Raw genomic sequence first — 25,244 nt, 5'->3', positions numbered from 1 at the left:
CGGGTTAGGTGAGTTAGGGTTAGGGCACGGGTGAGGTGAGTGTGCGATAGTGACGGACCTTAGGGTTAGGGAGTGGGTTAAGGTAAGTGGATAGTTAGTGGTGTTTGTACAGTTTAGTGTAGGGTTAGCTGTAAGATTTTAGGTGTATGTGTGTGGATTGATGTTTGTTTGGTGTGTATGTGTTTCGGAACAGCAAATTTTTTCCCCAGGAAAAAATTCACTGTTCTGCATGTTCAATGTCATCAGCGTTCGCTGAATAGGGGTCGATATTAGAATATTCGAAATTGTGAAATTTTGATGTTCTAACTCAGACCCTCTATATCTATATATGTGTGTTTATATCTATAACTATGTCTATATCTATGGATGCTAGTGAATATATCTTGAGTAAGTATAAGATCGAGAGCTGTCTAGTCAGCTGCATATGACTGACTAGGTAGTTGATTGACAGGTGTACAAAACTGTATAAAGTCAAGGGTTGGGAAATCTGCCCTTGCCCTGTGTTTGTGTGATATTATAGTTAGTGTATATCATTAACAGTATGCGTTTGTGTGCGTGTGGGTGTGTGCATGTAGGGAGTGATGGTTTTGTTTGTTTTTTTGCAAAGTTAAATTTTGCATATGCTGGGGCTATTTCTACATGAGGCTGTTTCTCCATACATGCATAGAATTGTGATGGTTATACTGTTCTTAAACTTTTCCGAGCAATATTATTGCAATTTACATTTGGTATTTTAGATTATATGTGGTACACCTACACCTATATATATATATATATATATATATATATATATATATATATGTTTATAATTATGCTTATTCAGGATGCCTTAATCCACAGTGTAACACCGACTTAACCTTAATCTTAAATGTTTGCTGTTATGTACATAAAAGGTTGCTCAGGTCACCTTCTCACAGTGTGCGCCATCTTCTTTCATGGACTTTTACAATGTTAAAGTTTATACACAATTTCCTTATATTAATTATATGCTCAATTGACTCGCTGCTGATAAGGAAACAATACATGAGAAGTGCTACACATTCAAATAAGACAAACGCAGATACTGGAAGATACACACAAGTCCTTCTGGAATGATCCCAGCTGCCTAAATATCCAAACCAATACTAGCAATCTTATTAAGTGAATCACTATAAAAGCATCAGCTTCAGCCTAAATCACTAAGGAAACCAGAACAAAGCCTCTTCAAACCCTGCTTTATACATTATTTATTGCAACGGCCACTGTAATAACTATCAAAACTATAGATAATATATCCTGCAAGGTTGTAGAAAATTGTTAGCTAAAACCTGTAAACTGTCACAATGATATATTACTATTCTACAAGAGAGAAATATACATGTTAATAAAAATAGTATCTATGCCTTAACTTTTTTATTTAACAAAAGAAGGACAAATAGCTTTAACACAGTATACATACATTCTAAACAGCACATGACTATTAAATCAGCTGTGCTGCGTAACTGAGCAAGTTGTAATCCTTGCTATAAGCACTGAATGAAATCTATCACCACAGAAGGTCATGCATCTAAACAGCAGGAGCATTTTTAACAATATCTCAGAACTGCAAGTATGGATGCTCACCAACGGACACCTGCCTAAAGCCTCACAACATGTCCCCAACTCTCCCCCACGAGACTACAAAACAGCATTATTTGTCATGACCAAGTGTACTAGATCCAGTTATTACACCACTGTATGGCTAGCCCTGAACTTCTCTGCAGTCTGTGTTTCCTGTCCTCTTATCTAGAAGATACTGCAGGCCACAGTTAATGTCTGAAGCAGTTAGTCTACACAACTCTTTCCTTAACAGGCATCATGTAAAGTCAGCGCTCCTGCTCATGGTTCCATTCATTTATGGATGTACTTTATCAGCATGTCTTTCAAGTTCAACTAGGAAAGTTAACTTTGAACCCCAGTACCATTTATCCTTGAAGAGGAAACACCCATTATTCTTTTTTGTGAGGTGAGACGGTCCCACAGACACAAGCAGAACATGCAGACTCTGTATACAAAGTGACTGTAGGTCAGAACCAAACCGTTGATCTTGTGCCTGTGAGGGTAAGGCCTTAACTGTTATGCCACAGTGTCCTGGAGAAGACGTTGGAAATTAGAAGAGTCCAAATTGGTAATCCTAGAGTTTGAGAAAGCATATGACAAGTTTCCAAGAAAGTGAGGTGCATAGTCCTGTGATGAAGTCCTGGAAATGTTGGTAGAATTAGTGCAAGGTGTGTACAAGGACCCATTTACTCAAGCATGAGTGCAGTACTCAGACTCACAGAGGAATTCTTAGTATCCCTAGGTGTGCCTCAGGGGTCAGCTCTAAGCCCATTCCTATTCATATTGGTGATGAACTACATTAGCCAATAGGTTAGAAGGGATAGATTAACAAAGCAGCAGAATGCAGATGATGTCACTACAGAAGCAAAATTTGAACAGGGACTTCAGCAATGACAAGTAGAGTGAATACAAAAATGAAGGCCAATGGGAATACACCTTGTAGAGGTAAGAGAGTTGTAATGGCAGCAAATGTGGAAAATCAGAAGAAGATGGACATTGAAATAGAATGGAATGTAGTGGAACAGGTTAATGGATTCAAGTCTCAGGATGGTGTGACTGAGGAGGAAGAAAATCTGAATGAGGAAGTCACAGGTGAAATCAGAGGTGCGGTAGCCATTTGGCACACTGTATCTAATGAGTAGCCATTTGGCACAATGCATCTAGGGTAGTATGTGACAGAAGACTGTTAAAGAATCTAAAGAGCAAGTGCTACAAAATAGTGGTGTAAGCATTGTTATGGCACTGGAGCCTTGGCAGTGAAAACATAGCAGCTGAGAAATCTTTTGGTGGTGAAGATGAAGTGTCCGAGTTGTGTAGTGGGATGCATGTTGCAAGACAGATGAAGAAATTAAGTTCTTAGAGAAGAAGCCAAAGTAGTGCCAACTGCAGAGATGTTCAGGGAAAACCATCAACTGTGGTTTGGATGCAAGTGCAGGGAAGCAGTAGGCAATTTGGTAAAGATTTCAGAGAAACAGGAAGAAGACAAATCAAGATGAGGATATCCAGCCAATAGATGGATAGGTTGTATGACAGAAGATATGCAATAGTCAGAAATAACAGTCAAAGAAGGTATACAACTGGGTCTTAATCAATCTGCTGTATAGTATGATAGAAATAGACTGACAGCCCTGAAGTCACAAATAAAAGTACAAAGTCTAGTCATAGCAAATACAGTATATATTTAGCTCTGATGCAAAAAAAAATATAACAACACAACTGGATGGCAAAGCATGTGAGTGCCAGTCTGTACATCTGTGGCTTGTGTGAATGGTGTTTGAGACTGAATCTGCTTTAAGTGGCGTTTAATTGTGCGGTATAAGTATTTTGACACCCTCAGGATACTAGCTGTCATCATTACTGTACATGCCTAAATGTGACCATTATGTTGGGCTTCCTAATCTTATCTAACCTGAAATCCTAATTTGTGCAGCATAATTTGTGCTATACCCTTTTTTTTGTGGCATTTAAGCCTCATTGCAAACTGCACATTTAAAGAATCTTGCATCTCTTGAGGACCTAAAAGCTTGTTACTCTGTATATATTTACCAGTGGTCTGCATCATGGCTGAAAATGGTCATTAAACCAGAGCACTAAGCCAGTCAAACAATGTTAAGCAAACAAGTAACCATATGTCTACATATTTTATTCATGTCTTCATTTGCCTGTTAGCTTGTTTAAATTTCGTATAGGCAGGGCTGATCAACTGAAATTTTTCAACCATGTCCCAGGCTCTAAATTTAGCCTTGCACTGAACAAAATGCATAGAAAAGAACAATTGTCCTAGTTACACAAATTGCTTCAAGAGTTTGGTAATTAGGTCAAAGTTAGATTAAAATGGAAGTAAATAATTGTTACAAATCCTGTGAGTTACTGTGCACTGTTTAACCAATAATCCAAAACTACATGTGGGTAATGCTTGGTTTACCCATAGCTGGCATGGTCTGGTCATGAGAATAAAAGCTGAGTATCAAACTAGAAAAGCCAGTCATGGATAAACATAGCATTACTTACACCTGCACATGGGTTGTTGCTGCTATACAATATCGTTATTTACAAAAAATAACATTTCATAGTGGTATTGCACTTGGACCTTGTTGGCTGCTGTCTTTTTTCTTGTCTTGAATAATTGGTGATGACTTATTAAACCACTGCCCTGCACAAGTCATGTATGTGCCAATGCTTTTTCAGTGGATTAGATTAAATATACATATAAGGGAAATCAGGAGTATGCACGCTTCCAAATGTTTTTTTTTTTTTTATTATTTAAAGACTCCTATCAATTGTTGGACCAGTTAAAATACTTTTTTAAAATATTTATACAGTAAATAGTGTTTTGATTTCATGGCGACTTGTACTCATGTGAGAGCGTGGATATTTTTGTCTGAATGTATTTCTTGATAAGTTTCATTTGTTTGCTTAGCAATTTAGAAAATATATCTGCTCTATCCTATATTTTTTAGTAACTACATCTTCAGGGATTATATTTCTTTTGCTTTATTTTCCAGCTGGCCTTTTTCTGTGGGTATTACTTGATTTATCATGGGCATACCGAATGTCTTCAACCAGCATGCATATTTTTAAATTCTAATTCATTTTTACTGAATTCATAATTAAACTTGCATTTGGTATACACAAAAATGTTTAAAAAGATAATTAAGGGGCAATAACATTTTAAAGAGGTAAGTGGAATTAATTGGCTATATAAGTTTATAATGGATTACAAAGTATTACTCTACGTACAGAATTTCTCATTCAATAACTCTCTACAGTGATAATCAGTTGTTTAATACATAGAAACAAATAGTACATTATAATGCATAATAACACTTAAAAGAATTAACAAAGAAACTGTCAGACATGAAAGTTTGTCAAGTTTACAAAAACAAGTTCAGTTAAAATGAAACTTGTGGTCATAGTCTGCTAATGATTCCATGTGACTGTGTTCCAATAAGTAATTCTCAGTAGGACATTTCATGGTTGTCCTAATATACAGCTGGTTTAAAATTATTGGTATTTAAAGGTCAGTGTGACCACTGCAAATTCATAATCATCAGAGTAGAAAAGCACAACACAGAGGAAAGCTTTTTGTGAGCAATTATGGCTTTAATTTTAAATGAGTTCCTGCACACATAAATGGATTTAGTAGAATTCTGAAGGGCAATGATTTCACTTGGACTGTAAAGATAAATAACATAAAATAATTCATGAAATCATGAAGCACTTACATTGCAATTAAATGAACAAGAGTTTTTTTTTTCCTCATACTTCAGTGAATAAATCTGGTAAACACATTAAAACTGATTAGCTATTATGACATGAGATTATTGTATTTTCAAAGAAAAACTTACCTTTGTGTGAATTCCAGATTTCAGTTGCAATCTCAAAATGTTCATTATTCATACTTCTCTGATTCCTAATGTTCATCTAAAATACATTGATTCAAAATGTTAGCATATTTAAATGTCTACTGTATCCATTTTTACTATGTTCCCATGACTTATACTGTGTATGCAAATACTCCTTTTGAGAAATCTGAGCAGTGATATTTAGAGAAAACAAGTTAACGGTAAATGTTGCACGTAACTGCTTATTTGACTTTTTAAACCAAATTATTGTGATCTCATTTAACAGGTATAACAATGTATATATAATTTGGAATGGGCCTTAGAAGTGTTTGCCTGTTTCTTTTCTTTTTAGGATAAAATCTGAAATTCTGCCCCCTGTCTCTGTTTTTCTCCAGGTATTGATTATCTGCACCCTGACCTTGCTTCAAATTATGTAAGTATACAAAGATTATCCATTGCAATACAAATTCATATAAATGGTGTTTACAGCACTCTGAATTGTCGTATGAGAGTATTTCATTAAGAAAAGGTAACAGTGAACACTGAACATGTCATGTTAATTTTGCTATAACCACACGGTTGAAAGATTTTGAAAATCATTAGGTGATTAATATGATACCTGCCAGTAAACGTATAAATATGCTACTCTGAACATATGAATCTTTTAGATTATTGAATTAGGATACTGCTTGCATGTATTATTTGTTTGGACCTTCATTAATGCTGACTTTAAATCCAGATGTGAGATCAGATATTATTAGTCATTTTAACTCTTTGTTCCTTAGTACATTTCAAAACAATGAACCCCAACCTCATCTGACTGTAATCAAAGGCATGTTCATGAACAAGGCTGAGCATCTGAGTCTATGATGTAAATGCTAACATTTTTCAGTTTACAAGTTATTGTTTCAGATGAGCCCAACGCAAGGTGCAGAAAATATCATCTTCTAATATAAAGCATTTACTTAATTACAAGAAAGAACAGCAGTATTTGGATTACAGAGCTGTAACTAGATTGTGTGGAACTTATATGTTTGCTGGAAAACGAATGAGTAGATTGTAAACTGAAAACACATTTCCAGTTGAGTTAGGAATGTGCAGGAATGGCATGAAGGAATACAAACTTCCCACATTACCAAATTAATCACAAATACGATGATTAAATGAAAATAAGCAAAACAAGTGTATCGGTCTTCTATTAAAAATAAATGCATGTCTTTATTTAAAAATCCAGTACAATTTTCTTCAAAACCATAGGCTGTGAGTCACAAAGATGTGTTTCAATATGATGGAAAACATGCACTGCATAAAGACAATAAATGGGTACACAAACTAGGTATGAATAACTAAGAAATGAGATATTGATAGAGCAGGCAGATTGCTGCACTTCAGAGAGATACAAAAACAAAGGAAGAAAATTATGTAAGTGTAGCACAACAATGTAGCCAATATTCAAAATAGTAAGGCAAAGTCACAGACTCACCCACCTTTGTAAAAGCCTTGCAAAAACATGCATGAGAGAAATAGCAGGTAGTGCATGTAGGTTCCTGCAATGGCATTCTGCTGCTATCAACGACACAGCAACAACACCACCAAAAAGAAGACTTGAGGTCATTTTTTTTTCAAAACAGTTTTATTATAATTAAACATAACAAATATAAAAGAAACGGAGCGAAACAGGTAGTCTTCTCAGATTAAAACAAGGATAAATATTTATTTGTGGGTGATAAGCACTTTCGCTTAGGAGCTTCTTCAGATCAATATAACATCCATGCTAAAACTCAACAGTTTATATACTTATTTAAAAATCTCAGACCAATCAGATAACTAGACCAATTGATACATTTATAGGTACATTATGTTATTCAAATACAAGATAAAAACTCAAATTCATTTATGCAACAACATCTAAACCTATAGAGCAAATACTAAAAACTGTTTACATAAAACCTCAATAAATTGCATATATACTTTAAAATATATGAGGATATATGCTCTAAAACCCATACTTTTCATATAATATAAAAATAACAGTTCATCAATATGCTCTAAAAATACATTTTATATCATGCATAAATAAACTTAATAAAGTCTCAAAAAATAATAAAACATGATCCTAGAGACTTTAATGCCTACATATAGTTCTAATCTAGGGGCTCAAATTATACTCATAGGCAAGTGAATGATCTATGAACTACATACTATTTGATTTCCCTACATTTTTCCTACATTTTCCTACATTTTTTCAATAAGGGCTTGATGGATGCCCTTTCATTTAGACCCTTGCCTCTATCCGCTCTCAATATAATAATCCAGTTGTTCTCCCTATACTCCGTGTGATTCCTAATGTCTCCCTCACGAATATTAGGGGGGAATAACTTCTAAAGCTCTAAATGTAAAGCAGTGTGTATCACCACAGCGCATAGTATGTTTGGCTAAAGCATTGTGCTCTAGGTTTTTTCTAATGTGATAAATATGTTCACGTATTTGATTCTTGAATAACCTATTTGTTTTGCCAACATAAAATGAATAACAGGTCTGGCATACGGCTAGATATACAAGATTAGATGTTCTACAATTGGCTATTGCTGATAATATGAACTCCTTGTGTAAATCAGGGTGAAGGAAGTATCTAGAGGCATCTATATATGTGCAAAAGTTACAGTTCCCACATGGTCTAATACATCCATCATTTGAATAATCCTTTTTGTTATGTGGATAGCATAGCAGTCTCTTCAAATGTTTCTTATTTCTATATAGGACCAGTGGTTGTTCACCAACTATCCTTTTAATATCCTCATCTACTTGCAAGATGGACCAATTCTTACAAATTATATCCCTAATTTCTCTATTATCAGAAGTATAAAATGCTGGAACTTTGACCACAGAGTGTGTAGCTAAAGTGTTCCTTTGTCTATTAAGTATAATAGGACCAAAATAGGGTGCTGCTATGTCATTACGTAAAGTGGGAACATCCATCAGATGCTCACATATTTCATGTTCCCTATAACCGCTACTTAAAGTTTTCTCTTTCAAATGATTCAATTCTTCAGAAAAAACATCATCTGAGGGATTCAATCTTGAAGCCCTCATACCTTGGCCCTTAATGATGTTTTTGAACACATATGTTGGGTGCATACTAGATCTCAGCAATAGAGAATTACGATAACATGGCTTCCGATATGCTCCTGTATTAATCAGACTATTCGGTAGCTTCTCTATATATAATTCTAGATAGTCTATTCTGGAACTAGACCAGTCCATAGTGAATTTTAAATACTCGGTTAAGTTGTTCATCTTATAAAGGAGCATGTTCAACAGATGGCCATTCCCATTCCATAGAATAAAGAGATCATCGACAAAACGTCGATAAAAGACAACATGTCTCTTAAAATCTTCAACTAAAAAGAGACTGGTCTCCTCCCAGTGTGCCAAAAACATGCTGGCATAACTGTTGGCACACAGGGTCCCCATGGCCACACCATCCTGTTGAATGAATGTTATATCATTAAATATAAACAAGTTGTTCTCCAGAACTAGTTCTAGAAAATGAGTGACTAGTTATATTTGAACGAGGGGGTATCCACTATGTTCCTTCAAATAGTCAGATATATACTGAACACCTACTTCGTTCGGTATAATGGTAAAAAGTGATTGTACATCAAGTGTGACTAAAAGAAGATCTTGAATATTACTAACTTCTTTCAGGCAATCATAAAGTTCCATCAAGAACTGTTTGGAATCCTTAAGCACATATTTATTTTCATTTAAAATGGGTCTCAGATGTTTTTCAATATACACAGATAAGTACTCAGTAAGCCAACCACCTCCAGCCACTATTGGTCTCATTGGTGGATCAATGGTATTCTTATGAATCTTCGGAAGACCAGGTATTGTAGGTATAAGGGGGTTCTTGACTGCCAAATATTCAAAAAGATCTTTGGTTATAATACCCCCTTTATATATATCTAATAATGTATTAGTAACATGTTGTATAATGTCATGTGTTTCCTCTCTAGTAATAGTCTTATAGAACTTATCACTCAATAATTTCTCCATAGATCTAACATATTTTGAAGTATCCATAACTACTATTCGACCTCCCTTATCAGCATGTCTAACTGTGATGGAATCATCTGACTGTAGGTGTTTTAAAAATGTTCTTTCCCTAGGACTCAAATTATCACCTCTATTCTTCTTCTTATAGGTCTTAATGGTATCAAAATACTTAAAAAGTTCCTCCTCTGTGAGCTTCAAGTAAGCATCAACTAACGGATGGTTCAATGGTACAAAATGACTGAGACTTCTAAATTCCTGAGAATTATCTATATTTACAGTCCTAGTTTGACATTCATGATTTCCATACAATAATTTAAGCATAACATTTCTACAAAAGACCTTAAGGTCCATAATAGTATCTGTTAAATTGCTACTACAGTTAGGGATAAAATTTAACCCTTTAGACAATAAACTCTCTTCATCTAAAGAGAGTGCATGAGAAGAGATGTTAAACACTAGCGACTCATTCCTTTCCCCCACATTTTTTTGATGGTCTGATGGGGCATAAATTCGCCCGAGTGTTTCCTTTTCTGACGGTCACGACTCATAGAGCGTGTCCTTCTTATTCCTTTGTCTGTTCGAACAGGAAGGGGAAAAGGAACACCTTCACCTATACTTTCAAAACACTCTACAGGCTTATCAGTCTTGTTGCTAAATATCTTAGGTCTAACCACTAACTGTAGTGTCTGTGTTGTGGGTGAAGGCCTTATAACCCAGACCTCTGGATATAAATTCCCCTCTTGCTGAACTGAGGCTCCATTTATATCATGACCCTGGACAGCCTCAGAATTCTCAGTGTTGAGGTGTGTACCAGGGTCTAATAAGACTTCATCCATCAATCTCACACCATCCTGTCCATCATTCTGTCTCTCATTCACATGCATGTTGACATTCATATTGCTCATATTTGAATTTACATTCCTTATTTCGTTCATATTTACAATTCTACTTGTATCAGAGTTAATGACAACATCAGCTCTATCACTATTTGCTTCAACACGGTCCCTAGATGGACCTACTCCTTGGACAGTAGTCATATTTTGTCCATGCCAGGGCCATATAAAAACGTGGCCCAGCATAAAGTCATTTGTATCCCTTATTATTTTGTTTTTCTTCTGATGTAAAAGTTTGCGTTCGAATGACGCTATAACATCCAAGAGGCTTTTGAACAAGGGATTTACTGTAGCGGCTACAAAGTTATCAAAAATGAATTTTTGTTTCAACTTTATTGCTTCCATAAGCATAGATTCTTTCGGTTCAAAAAATTCAATAAGCAGTTGTAAATATTTACTGCTTACCTCCAAATTAAGCTGCTGCCACCGAGCAAGTAATTCTGGATAATGGGCTCCCTGAGTGTGCATATTGAACACTCGCAATCCTCTAGGAACAATTTTCTTGTCAAGACAGTACTGAAAATGTAGCCATTGTGCTTGTAGCCATTTCAACTTGAGAAAATCCTTTTCCAGTTCATCTAACAATTGTTGTAGTCATTCCAAATCCCTGGTCGCATTACCGATGTCATCAGAGGAGGCGTTCAATTCAAACTGCCAGGATACACTCTTCGTACAATTAAGGTATTGGAAAAACATTTTTCGTAATGCTTCAATCATCCTATCTCCCTTCTCTAGATTATAGTCAAACTCGATGGAAGCAGATGTCTGCATATCCCTGTTCCAGAAGGTGGCAGTAATAAAAATAAATAAAAATACCAGAAATAAAAAGTTCACTGCCAGCCAACTGAATAAACGCTCAGTTGCTGAAAATATAATAAATAACGTAACAAATATAAAAGAAACGGAGTGAAACAGGTAGTCTTCTCAGATTAAAACAAGGATAAATATTTATTTGTGGGTGATAAGCGCTTTCGCTTAGGAGCTTCTTCAGGTCAATATAACATCCATGCTAAAACTCAACAGTTTATATACTTATTTAAAAATCTCAGGCCAATCAGATAACTAGACCAATTGATACATTTAAAGGTACATTATGTTATTCAAATACAAGATACATACTCAAATTCATTTATGCAACAACATCTAACCGTATAGAGCAAATAAAAACTGTTTACCTAAAACCTCAATAAATTGCATATATACCTTAAAATATATGAGGATATATGCTCTAAAAACCCATACTTTTCATATAATATAAAAATAACAGTTCATCAATATGCTCTAAAAATACATTTTATATCATGCATAAATAAACTTAATAAAGTCTCAAAAAATAATAAAACATGATCCTAGAGACTTTATCGCCTACATATAGTTCTAATTTAGGGGCTCAAATTATACTCATAGGCAAGTGAATGATCTATGAACTACATACATTTTATTTGATGTTCCTACATTTTTTCAATAATGGCTTGATGGATGCCCTTTCATTTAGACCCTTGCCTCTATCCACTCCCAATATAATAATCCAGTTGTTCTCCCTATACTCCATGTGATTCCTAATGTCTCCCTCACGTATATTAGGGGGAAAAACTTCTATGTGGCCCAGGCATGGACAAAATATGACTATTGACCAAGGGGTAGGTCCATCTAGGGACCGTGTTGAAGAAAATAGTGATAGAGCTGATGTTGTCATTAACTCTGATACAAGTAGCATTGTAAATATGAATGAAATAAGGAATGTAAATTCAAATATGAGCAATATGAATGTCAGCATGCATGTGAATGAGAGACAGAATGATGGACAGGATGTTGTGAGACTGATGGATGAAGTCTTATTAGACCCTGGTACACACTTCAACACTGAGAATTCTGAGGTTGCCCAGGGTCACGATATAAATGGAGCCTCAGTTCAGCAAGAGCGGAATTTATATCCAGAGATCCGGGGTATAAGGCCTCCACCCACAACACAGACACCACAGTTAGTGGTTAGACCTAAGACATTCATCAACAAGACTGATAAGCCTGTAGAGTGTTTTGAAAGTATAGGTGAAGGTGTTCCTTTTCCCCTTCCTGTTCGAACAGACAAAGGAATAAAAAGGACACACTCTATGAGTCGTGGCCATCAGAAAATGAAACACTCGGGCAAATTTATGCCCCATCAGACCATCAAAAAATGTGGGGGAAAGGAATGAGTCGCTAACATCTCTTCTCATCCACTCTCTTTAGATGAAGAGAGTTTATTGTCTAAAGGGTTACATTTTATCCCTAACTGTAGTAGTAATTTAACAGATACTATTATGGACCTTAAGGTTTTTTGTAGAAATGTTACGCTTAAATTATTGTATGGAAATCATGAATGTCAAACTAGGACTGTAAATATAGATAATTCTCAAGAATTTAGAAGTCTCAGTCATTTTGTTCCATTGAACCATCTGTTAGTTGATGCTTACTTGAAGCTCACAGAGGAGGAACATTTTAACTATTTTGATACCATTAAGACCTATAAGAAGAAGAATAGAGGTGATAATTTGAGTCCTAGGGAAAGAATATTTTTAAAACACCTACAGTCAGATGATTCCATCACAGTTAGACCTGCTGATAAGGGAAGTCGAATAGTATTTATGGATACTTCAAAATATGTTAGATCTATGGAGAAATTATTGAGTGATAAGTTCTATAAGACTATTACTAGAGAGGAAACACATGACATTATACAACATGTTACTAATACATTTTGAGATATATATAAAGGGGGTATTATAACCAAAGATCTTTTTGAATATTTGGCAGTCAAGAACCCCCCTTATACCTACAATACACGGTCTTCCGAAGATTCATAGGAATACCATTGATCCACCAATGAGACCAATAGTGGCTGGAGGTGGTTGGCTTACTGAGTACTTATCTGTGTATGTTGAAAAACATCTGAGACCCATTTTAAATGAAAATAAATATGTGCTTAAGGATTCCAAACAGTTCTTGATGGAACTTTATGATTGCCTGAAAGAAGTTAGTAATATTCAAGATCTTCTTTTAGTCACACTTGATGTACAATCACTTTTTACCATTATACCGAACAAAGTAGGTTTTCAGTATATATCTGACTATTAGAAGGAACATAGTGGATACCCCCTCGTTCAAATAGAACTAGCCACTCATTTTCTAGAACTAGTTCTGGAGAACAACTTGTTTATATTTAATGATATAACATTCATTCAACAGGATGGTGTGGCCATGGGGACCCCGTGTGCCAACAGTTATGCCAACATGTTTTTGGCACACTGGGAGGAGACCAGTCTCTTTTTAGTTGAAGATTTTAAGAGACATGTTGTCATTTGTCGATGTTTTGTCGATGATCTCTTTATTCTATGGAATGGGAATGGCCATCAGTTGGACATGCTCCTTTATATGATGAACAACTTAACAGAGTATTTAAAATTCACTATGGACTGGTCTAGTTCCAGAATAAACTATCTAGACTTATCTATAGAGAAGCTACCAAATGGTCTGATTAATACAGGAGTATATCGGAAGCCATATTATTGTAATTCTCTATTGCTGAGATCTACTACGCACCCAACATATCTGTTCAAAAACATCATTAAGGGCCAAGGTATGAGGGCTTCAAGATTGAATCCCTCAGATTATGTTTTTTCTGAAGAATTGAATCATTTGAAAGAGAAATTTTTAAGTAGAGGTTATAGGGAACATGAAATATGTTAGCATCAGATGAATGTTTCCACTTTACGTAATGACATAGCAGCACCCTATTTTGGTCCTGTTATACTTAATAGACAAAGGAACACTTTAGCTACACACTCTGTGGTCAAAGTTCCAGCATTTTATACTTCTGATAATAGAGAAATTAGGTATATAATTTGTAAGAACTGGTCCATCTTGCAAGTAGATGAGGATATTAAATGGATAGTTGGTGAACAACCACGGTTCCTATATAGAAATAAGAAAAATGTGAAGAGACTGCTATGCTATCCACATAACAAAAAGGATTTTTCAAATGATGGATGTACTAGACCATGTGGGAACTGTAACCTTTGCACATATATAGATACCTCGAGATACTTCCTTCACCCTGATTTACAGAAGGAGTTCATAATATCAGCAATAGCCAATTGTAGAACATCTAATCTTGTATATCTAGCCATATGCCAGACCTGTTATTCATTTTATGTTGGCAAAACGAATAGGTTATTCAAGGATCGAATACATGAACATATTTATCGCATTAGAAAAAACCTGGAGCACAATGCTTTAGCCAAACATACTATGCGCTGTGGTGATACACACCGCTTTACATTTAGAGCTTTAGAAGTTATTCCCCCTAATATATGTGAGGTAGACATTAGGAATCACATGGAGTATAGGGAGAACAACTGGATTAGTATATTGAGAGCGGATAGAGGCAAGGGTCTAAATGAAAGGGCATCCATCAAGACCTTATTGAAAAAACGTAGGAACATCAAATAAAATGTATGTAGTTCATAGATCCTTCACTTGCCTATGAGTATAATTCGAGGCCCTAGATTAGAATGATATGTAGGCGTTAAAGTCTCTAGGATCATGTTTTATTATTTTTTGAGACTTTATTAAGTTTATTTATGTATGATATAAAATGTATTTTAAGAGCATATTGATGAACTGTTATTTTTATATTATATGAAAAGTATGGGTTTTTAGAGCAGATATCCTGATATATTTTAAGGTATATATGCAATTTATTGAGGTTTTATGTAAACAGTTTTTAGTATTTGCTCTATAGGGTTAGATGTTGTTGCATAAATGAATTTGAGTATGTATCTTGTATTTAAATAACATAATGTACCTTTAAATGTATCAATTGGTCTAGTTATCTGATTGGTCTGAGATTTTTAAATAAGTATATAAACTGTTGAGTTTTAGCATGGATGTTATATTGACCTGAAGAAGCTCCTAAGCGAAAGCGCTTATCACCCACAAATAAATATTTATCCTTGTTTTAATCTGAGAAGACTACCTGTTTCACTCCGTTTCTTTTATATTTGTTACGTTATATATTATATTTTCAGCAACGGAGCATTTATTCAGTTTGCTGGCAGTGAACTTTTTATTTCTTTCTTTTTTTTTTTTTTTTCTGGTATTATTATAATTAAAATTGAAAAATAAATATGTAAAGGAAAACAGTTTTTGTACTTACTTACTGGCATTGAGAAAAACAGCTCTTGTACTCACTTTCCTCACTTATCTAGAGGAACATAGTTTTTTATTCAGGCATGTCCAAGGGTCAGCTCCCAGTGTTCTCCCCTGTCTATTTGATGAATCTGGGCATCTTGAGGCAATGTAGAAATTGCCTCATGTACACAGACAACCCTCTCCTCCTACCCCCCAACACTACAACCTGTGAGAGATGCACTTATCTAGCCAAACTGGTGGTAAAGCTCTCACCAACCAAGACTGAACCTGACAGTCATGAGGAGAAGGTAAATATTTGCACCACACCACACTCATCACATAGTCTCACTATGTCTACACCACCAAAATCCACACATAGAAACTCAAAAACATTCGTGGAGGCTCTCAATAATAATCTGCCTAAGCAACAGAGACCTCCAAAGCAGAAACACAAGCAACCTCCATCCCCCAACACAACCCAAATCACACATAGCCCACAGATTCAGTGTGCCACTCAAACACAGCCAATAAGGCAAAACAACATACCCAACACACTAGTCATAGGTGACTCTATAGTCAGGCACACTGATGTCCCACTCACCAAGCTAAACAAGGAGAAGGTTACTGTCAGCCACATAACCCATGCACTCAGGTCACTCCACAACAAGTACAAATATGACTCTGTCATTGTCCATGTTGGTGTGAATGACCTGAGACATACCTCCCTGGACTACAGGAAAAGAGACATGCAAGAGCTCTGTGATCTTGTAGCCCAGGCAGGTATGACCCTAGCCCTGAGTAGCATTCTGCCATCGCTCAGAATGATACCACAGTACAAGGACAAAATGATTGATTTCAACAATTAGCTAAGCTTCTGGTGTCATTCAAAGGGGATCCAGTATCTGTCTGCTTGGGATGACATGGTTGACAGACCACAATGCTTTGCCACAGATGGCCTGTACCTGTCGCCCCTAGGACTCTGGATACTGGCTAAGGCTCTTGCTGCCCCTATAGTGCCTTTTTTAGGTAGGGTTCAAGTAACAAATTCACCACCATAACAGGAACAGGCAAGCAAAAACTGAGGGTAATGCTACTCAATGCTAGAAGTCTAAATTTCAAAATGCACTCACTCGAGGCACTCCTTAAAGTGGAGAACATCGATATCTGTGCAGTGACTGAGACCTGGTTCAAGACTCCAGAGAGCACCCCTGCACTACCAGGCTATAACTCATACCACACTTTTCGGCCATCTGACCTGGACCGAATCACCAAAGGTGGGGGTGTGTCCATATTCATTAAGGATATCCACACCTCCAGGCTAGTTGCTCAGCATAATGCATCCGAGGTTATCCAAGGTTATCCAAGTGCAACTAACTATTGGCAAAACTGCAGTCCAAATTGTAGCTTGCAACAGATCCCCCACCATGCCCCAGGATTCCCACTCCTCTTTTCTTGATGTACTGGAAAATATTAGGGTTCAACCAAACACCCTAATAATGGGCGACTTCAACTACCCCACCATTAACTGGGAAAACTACTCATATACTATCTCCTTAGTGCAACGCTTTCTGGAATTCATAAACTCCAATGCCCAAGATCAACTTATCCACACCCCCACCAGAGGCAACAATATCCTAGACCTAGTCATTACCAACATGAGTGACCGGTGTTCCACACCTGAAGTCAGCTCCTCGTTGGTCCGATCCAACCATAAGCTAATCACCCTTGATATCCACATCCCACCTCCATTAAGGAAATCACAGTAAGAAATTTCTCCAAAGCCAACTTCACGCTTCTTAAGATAGAAGTAGTGAACTTCATGACACCCATGCAGATGGACAATACAGTTACCACTGCTGAATCCTACACAAATGCGCTCTATAAGCACCTACATGAGTGCATGGATCTGCTATCCCAAACAGAACCAAGACGCTATCCTCCAAAAAAAGGAAGCCAATCTGGTGGTCCCCTGCCATAAACAAACTGTACAACAGAAGGAAGAAACTGTTGCAAAAGAGAGTAAAATCCCATGAGTAGAGGAGCTCCCTGGTCAGCCTCAGTAAGAAGCTGAGATCCCTTATAAGATCCTCCAAAGCTAGCTACGAAAATAAAATTGCCACTAATTCCAAGGACAACCACAAAGCATTATATAGCTATGTCAAGAATCTCAATGGCAACACCCAGATCTGCTCTGAGTTACAGCACAAAGGCATGAAGATTACAGAACCAACTGATATTGCCAACATCCTGGCAGATAGGTTCAGTGCTAACTTTACCCCCCCCCTCACCCCCTAAAGGGCCCATATCTATAAAGGAAGAATGCAGAGTCCCTGTAATCACAACTACTCAGGTGAATGCTGCACTATCTAAAGCCAGAAACACAGCATCCATGGGACCGGAAAACATCCCAGGCTGCGTTTTACACGAACTTCAGAATGAACTGGCTCCCCACTTAAGCACCATGTTCAATAATAGCCTCGCATCAGGCTTTGTGCCCACTGAATGGCGCACAGCAACAGTTGACCCACTGCACAAAGGGGAGCCACCACTGATCCCGGGAACTATAGACCTATTAGCCTGATGAGCCTGGTCTGCAAAGCCATGGAACGTATCATCATGGAACTCATAAACAAAGACATTGGTAACCTCCAAACTCTGGATCCCACCCAGTTCAGGTTTGTGAAAGGCAGATCATGCCTCCTGAACCTGATCGACTTCTTTGAGGCAGTCACCAAAGCCGTAGATGAGGATAAAGTGGTTCACACAGCCTATCTTGACCTCGCCAAGGCTTTCGACACCATCCCCCATTCTGGAATTATAGCTAAACTCAATAAACTAGGCATAAATCCCTACATCACAAGATGGGTTGCCAACTGGCTCACTGACAGAACCCACACTGTAAAAGTTGCAGACTCCAAATCTGACCTCAAACCAGTGACAAGTGGAGTACCACAGGGTTCCGTCCTGGGACCGCTCCTGTTTGGTATATACTTTTCTGAAGTACAGGCTATCACAGAAGGCCTCTGGCTAACGAAGTTCACAGATGACTGCAAACTAGGAGCCATAGTCAAGTCCCCAAATGATGTGAACATCCTACAGAAGGGCCTCTCTGAGACAGATGCCTTGTGTCAGAGCCATGGCCTCAAGCTCAATGCCAAAAAGTGCAGTGTCATCCCCTTTGGTACAAACTCTGTACCCATGAACTACCACATAGGCAGCAATCTACTTAACACTGAATGCGTGATAAGAGACCTTGGGACCCAGGTGGACAGTAGTCTCTCCTTTGATAGTCACATCACTACACTAGTCAGGAAGTCCTTCTACGTGGCACACCTCATCATAAAATGGTTCTCATCCAGGAAAAAATAGGTCATCGTTAGCCTCTACTCATCATTCATTAGACCCATTATAGAGTACAATGCCCCTTTTGGAATGTACCTCACAAGACATCTGCAGCAGCTGGAAAGGCCACAGAAGTACCTCACAAAGAGGATTACTGGACTCAAACAAATGCCCTACACCGACCGCCTCAAAAAACTCCAGCTTTACTCCGTAGCATATCGCCTACTCAGAGGTGATCTCTGCCTAACATATAAAGCTATGTCAAACCCAGAGCTGTTGGACATGCTACACCTAAAGAAATCCCAATCCCTCAGAGTTACACGCTCTAGGGACCTAAACCTTGTCACCACAATAAACAGGACATGCTGGAGGGATAGATTCCTATCCCAGAGACTTCCCATACTCTGGAACAGGCTACCCATCTATGTCAAGCAAAGTTCTTCATTAGCACTCTTCAAGAAAAATCTTGATGAGTGGATGGGAAATATGAAATACACCACGGGGATCACTTCTGTGTGTCTGCTCATCAGTGGCACAGGAAAATAACTTACTTGGGTGGTGTAAGCCAGGGAACCTTGTTTGCTAGGCTTGTGTAGGCCCTTGGGCCGATAGCCTAGTACCTACCTATGAACCTATGTACCTATGAACAATTTTCAAATAGATAGTCAAATAATGATACAACAAACATAAATAAACTATATACAAAGACGTTCTCAACAATTATAAATTGATTAAATAATTACTTTTGTAATAAATTATAGACTTTTTTCCATATATTGCATTTAACAGTATTCCGAGGAGATCTTGATTTGATAGTTAAATATTCCAAATTACAGACTTCCAGAAGTAAAGTTTTGAATTCTTGAATTGAGGGAGTAGTACTGGATTTCCACTTTCTTGTAATTATTTTTCTGGCAACTGATAATATAGTCCAGACTAAAGATTGATTAGCTTTGCTTATACAATTAGGTACTGGAGTATTGAAAATAACAAGTGACTTAGTGAGAGTAAAATTATCTATGAAAATAGCATGCAAAAAGGAATTAATATTTTCCAAAATTCATTTAAAATTACATAATCATATACCATGTGAGCCCATTCTGCATTTACTTCTTTATTACACCTCCAACAATTGACATTACTTTTGTTAAATTTACTAAGAGAAAATGGGGTAATAAAAGATCTGTGTAAATATCTCCAAGTAAAAAGTTTCCATTTCAATGATGACTAGCTGATTGTAATATGTTTATTTTATCAATTTCTGTAGGATAATGATTATTAACAAAAGTAAAGTAGTTTCAGTTGGTATCTGAAACATCGTCCAAGTCAAGTTTAATTAGTTTATATATGTGAGATAATATGTTTTTCATAGGAGATTTATGTTGTATAGATAAAACCATATATTGAATAATCTTAGGTATTGAATTCTTGGTTGTAAAAGACATAGTATCAAACTTATTTAAAATATATTTCCTTGCTTCATGTAAGTCCAACCAAGAAAGTGAGACATCTTCATATTCATTTTTAAGTATGTTAATAGATTTTAAGTCATTATTTGACATCATTTGAAACCAAAATATTTTTTTTTTCTTTAATTGAACACATTTTTGTATAATCAGAATAAAATATAACACTGTGTGTATAGGCTATTGGAAATAACAGAAATAACCAATCTTTAAAATTATTAAATTTAAACACTACATTTCTGAAAGATTTCAATCTTCTTCTTCTTCTTTTGGCTTTTCCCGGTTAGGGGTCACCACAGCAGATCACCTGTCCACTCATGATTGGCAGTAGAATTTTTATGGTGTCGAGTTGCCAGCCCAGCGTCCAACCTTCCATGGAAGGCACACACATGCATACACTCATGCCTAGGGCCAATTTAGAGTGTCCAATCCACCTATAGCATGTCTTTGGGATGTGGGAGGAAACCAGAGCACCCGGAGGAAACCCAGCCAACCACAGGGAGGACATACAGATTCCACACAGAAGACACCCCAGCCGAGGATTGGACAGGAGAACCTCTTGCTGTGAGGTGACAATGCTATCTGCTGTTCTGAAAGATTTCAATAAAAGAGTTATATAATTTGATTTAAAATTCTGAGTATTATTAAAAGTAATGTATTCTTTTAAAAACACATATGAAAGTATTATTTAACAGGTCTATTGTTTGGGATCTGTTGTTATTTATTGCTTTACAAACTAACATTTCTAGAATTTTTTTCCATTTGGCTGAATATTGTGGATCTATAAGGAGAGAAATAGTTTTAACCATTGATGAGATTGCATACATTTCTAAATTCAGGATAGCTATACCTCCATTATTTCAATTTTTCACATGAGTGGACCAAGCTATTCAGGGTTTGGTCGGGTACCATAAAAATTTATGCATCACAGAATTTAATTTTTTAATAATATAAGTAGGAGGGGGTAAGGAGATTGATTGAATAATATACAAAATTTTGGGTAGAAAGATCATCTTAATTATTAAAAGTTTCTCATCCATTGAGAATGGGATCTTATTCCATTTTTGAGTAAGGTTTTTGAATACCTTTAGACTTTTGTTATAGTTTACTTGAACAATATTTTTAATATTTTAGTAATTACAATACCCAAATAACATATTTCATCCGATTGTCTTAAGCATTTTTATAATCATCCTGTAAATCAAATTTCTAAGGGCCAATTATTAGCATTTGTGTTTTGTTATTATTAAAGAGTAACCCTGTTTTTTTTTTAAATACTCCATATCTGAGAATAATGCTCTGATGGATTTATTTCCTTCTAATGTGACTAGAATATCATCAGCAAACATTTGTATTTTGGACGAGTCATTTGAGGTTATCTTGTATCCTTCAATTTCCACATTATTTCTTATAAAATTGGCCCAGGGCTCCATAATTAATGTAAATAAGGAAGATAATGGACAACCATGTTTGGTACCTTTAATAATGGGGATATTTTGAGAAATATTTGTTCCTATGTTAATGTATGCTCGGCTACCTTGATATAATTGGGTTATTAAATTAATAAAATTATTCAAAAAGTTTAATCTTTTTAATAAAATAAATAAGTAGTCCCAATTAACTGAATCAAATGCACAATTTATATCTAAGCTGATTAATGTTAGATTTTTATTTAAAAGTTTAACTGATTCTATTAAAGATAGGGTTCTTTTAATGTTATCAAAGAATTTCTATTAATAATGAAACCATTTTGATCATCTTCAATAGGGATGGTAAAAATATTTTAAGCCTATCTGCAAATAATGACATAAACATTTTATAATCAACATTTAACAGAGAAATTGGCCTATATGATGAGCAATGAATGGGATCTTTATTGGATTTCAGGGTGGGGGGTGATAAAATTGTACTTACATGAGGGTGATATTATATTTCCATTATGAGCAATACTGTCTACCTTATGTAATAATTCTAGGGAATTTGAAGGCAAGATCTTATAGATTTCTGAAATAATGCCATCATTTCCTGGTGCCTTATTTAATTTTAATTTAGCAATTTGTGTTTCAATTTCTATAAAGTAGTGGGCTTGTCTATAATATTAGTTTGTTCATTTGAAAGTCTATTATGAATGTATTTATTGATAAAGGTTTTGATTTCTTCATTAGAATCAATTGTCTTGGTATGCTGATTTATATTAATGAAAAATTGTCTAAATTCAGTCAATATATTTTGTATATCTGAGACCGTCCTTTTTTTCTTAGGTGAATATATTTCATTTATATGATTAAGTTTGGATAGTCTTTTAGTTTTGTTAGCTAACATGTTTAGTGATCATGGATTAGTGGAAAATTGTATACATTTAAATTTTTCTAAAGCAGTCTTGGTTTTATGGTTTAATATCTCTAGATACTTATTGTTTATTAAGTTTATTTCCTTCTTTTTTTCCATTGATATCAATATTTCTCTCTTGATTCTGTTTTAAGATGTCTAATTTATTTTGTATGTCAAGTAGTTGTTCATCCCAACTTTTCTTTTTTTTTATAAAACCAATTAAAAATTCTTCCATAGAGATAAGCCTTAAGGGCATCCCATATATAGATTTCACTGCTTTCATTAGTACTATTAGTGTCTATAAAGTTCTGAGTTTCTAAATCTATACATTCTTTAAATTCCTTTAACTTTGAATATAAGCAGGTATTCTTCTTGTTTGTGTATTGTAATTACTGTTAACTATAATTTCAAATAGAATGGATTATGATCTGATAATGGACATTTAATTACTTTAGTATCTATTAAGGAATCTATTAAATTATTAGAGAAAAAAACTCTATCAACCCTAGAAAATGTATTATGTCTATGGGAAAAAAAGTTTATAATAAGGAACTAGGATTAGGGAAATTACTTATATCTTTCAATAAATATATATCTGAGAATTCCTTTAATTTTTTGGCTGATGGTGAGATTTTTCTTTTATTGCGTGAAGTTGAATCTTTGGTATCAAGAATATAGTTATAATCTCCTGCCAGTATTATATTCCCTTTAGATAGTTGTATAATGAGGTCTAGATGCTGTTTCACAGTGTTGGTTCCTACTCCTGGGATCCAATATATAGTTACTAAGGTAAAAATCTTCTTATTTAATTCAATTGAAACAAGACAAAACATTCATTTATCATCTCTAAATGTGTCAGTTATTTTTGGGCTTGGTAAAGAATTGTTCTATAAAATTGCAGCTCCTTTTTTTTTGTGAGTGTGTTCTGAACTTACTAGTACTTTGTATGATTTATTATTTAGTCTGACTACATCCTCATTTATTAAGTGTGTTTCTTGTAGGAATATTAATTGAGATTTATGTAGTTTGATGAATTTAAATAAGTTACCCCTCTTTCTAGGATTGTTTAGTCCATTAATGTTTAGAGAAATACCTCTTAGTGAATTCATTTAAAGGAATATGGAAGGTATAAAAAAATGATTGACCATTTTAGTTTATTATTAATAAATGTAGGAATACTGCATGATTTATTGTGTTTAAAGTCTAATAAAGATGAAAGCAAAATATTATTTGTTTTTATATCTGTGGTTGAGAATGTCAAAAGAATAAATGTTATAAAATGCTGATAGTAACAATCCTAAACATTATAACCCCTTAGAATCCACCTGGAGTATAAAACTCCAAATTTGAGTGACATACTATCACTCAAATTAACCTTCTAACCAATAGCAATCTCCAATCAGCAACTGTCTAATAAGATATATATATTTAGGTAAGAATTAATATGGCTTCAGATGAAAACACCATATTAGTAAAATATTAGAACACAGGAACTGTAATAACAAAATAAAACATTGATAAAATGTCTGTACATTAAGTACATTTCATTGGAACTGCCTAGGTAATAGTAAGATATAACTACAGTTATTCATTTGGAACCTTGCTATAGAAAAAGCAGAATTATTAATACAAGTATTGAACTAGACAATTTTAATCTAAATGCAAAAAATGTAACGAATAAATCATGTTTTATAATGAGAAGAGAAAAAAGGGAAAGAAGAAAAAGGGAGAAATATTTCCCCTAATCATCTAGCTTTAGTGCATTTAAATTTTATATACAGTTTGTTATATTCACCTTAGTATGGTATAAACAGTAAATGTCGAACAACAGTTTAAAATGTGTTCTAGCATAATAATCAAATAACTAAAGCTATAGTTCTACTAAAACATCAATCCATGAAAAAGTAATCTAACATCCATTTGATCCCAAGGATATTGTTAATGTATATATGTTGACTTTGGTGAACCAGTGTATAAAGATATAACATCTATATATTCTTATTGTATTATTATTAACATTAGTGCATTGACTACTTAACTTATCACAATACATATAACTATTCATTAATTGTTCTCTAGCAGTTTCAAAGCACTATATAACATGAAAAATCATTTGAAGTAATTATTACAATAAAACTAAAATAACGTATATATTTATATTTGCATAATACTAATAACATATGTATATAATATTTGTAGATGAGACTCAATCTTTACAAAATTACAATGTAAAAGTTTGTAAAATTAATGAAAATAGACTAACAACACCAGAAATCAGGCTCAAATATCTTGATGTATTTTACTGTTTATTACTTACGCTTTTCCATTCACTCCACCTCAAGTTCTTTCATTAATCATTTCATTTTCGGATATGACTGAGGTCATTTTGAAAATAATATTTATGAAGGCTCTGTGAAACATTACAAAGATGTTGAATGGATAGAAAAAATAAAAGAAACAGTAAGGCGCGCTGATGTAGAACACAAGGAATGGGATAAAGTAACAGCCAGATAAAAAGAGGCAAAATTAAGAAATGCTCCGAAATAGAAAACCCCATACCC

General features: G+C 35.1%; 1 protein-coding gene across 2 annotated transcripts in view; it reads left to right on the top strand.

The window, feature by feature from the left end:
- The window catches only part of PCSK2 (proprotein convertase subtilisin/kexin type 2), a 2,031,987-nt gene that overhangs the window by 1,077,735 nt on the left and 929,008 nt on the right, over positions 1 to 25,244 (top strand). For both annotated transcript variants that reach the window (XM_044056049.1, XM_044056038.1), the window contains one exon: positions 5,819 to 5,856. In XM_044056049.1, coding sequence (XP_043911984.1) covers positions 5,819 to 5,856 — 38 coding nt within the window. The remainder of the gene's footprint in view (positions 1 to 5,818; positions 5,857 to 25,244) is intronic.

This window comes from Protopterus annectens, chromosome 1.part2 (assembly GCF_019279795.1).
Source record: "Protopterus annectens isolate FY-2018-M chromosome 1.part2, PAN1.0, whole genome shotgun sequence".
NCBI lineage: Eukaryota > Metazoa > Chordata > Ceratodontiformes > Protopteridae > Protopterus > Protopterus annectens.
Note: the sequence above shows the minus strand (reverse complement) of the source record. Positions and strands in the feature narration are given on the sequence as shown.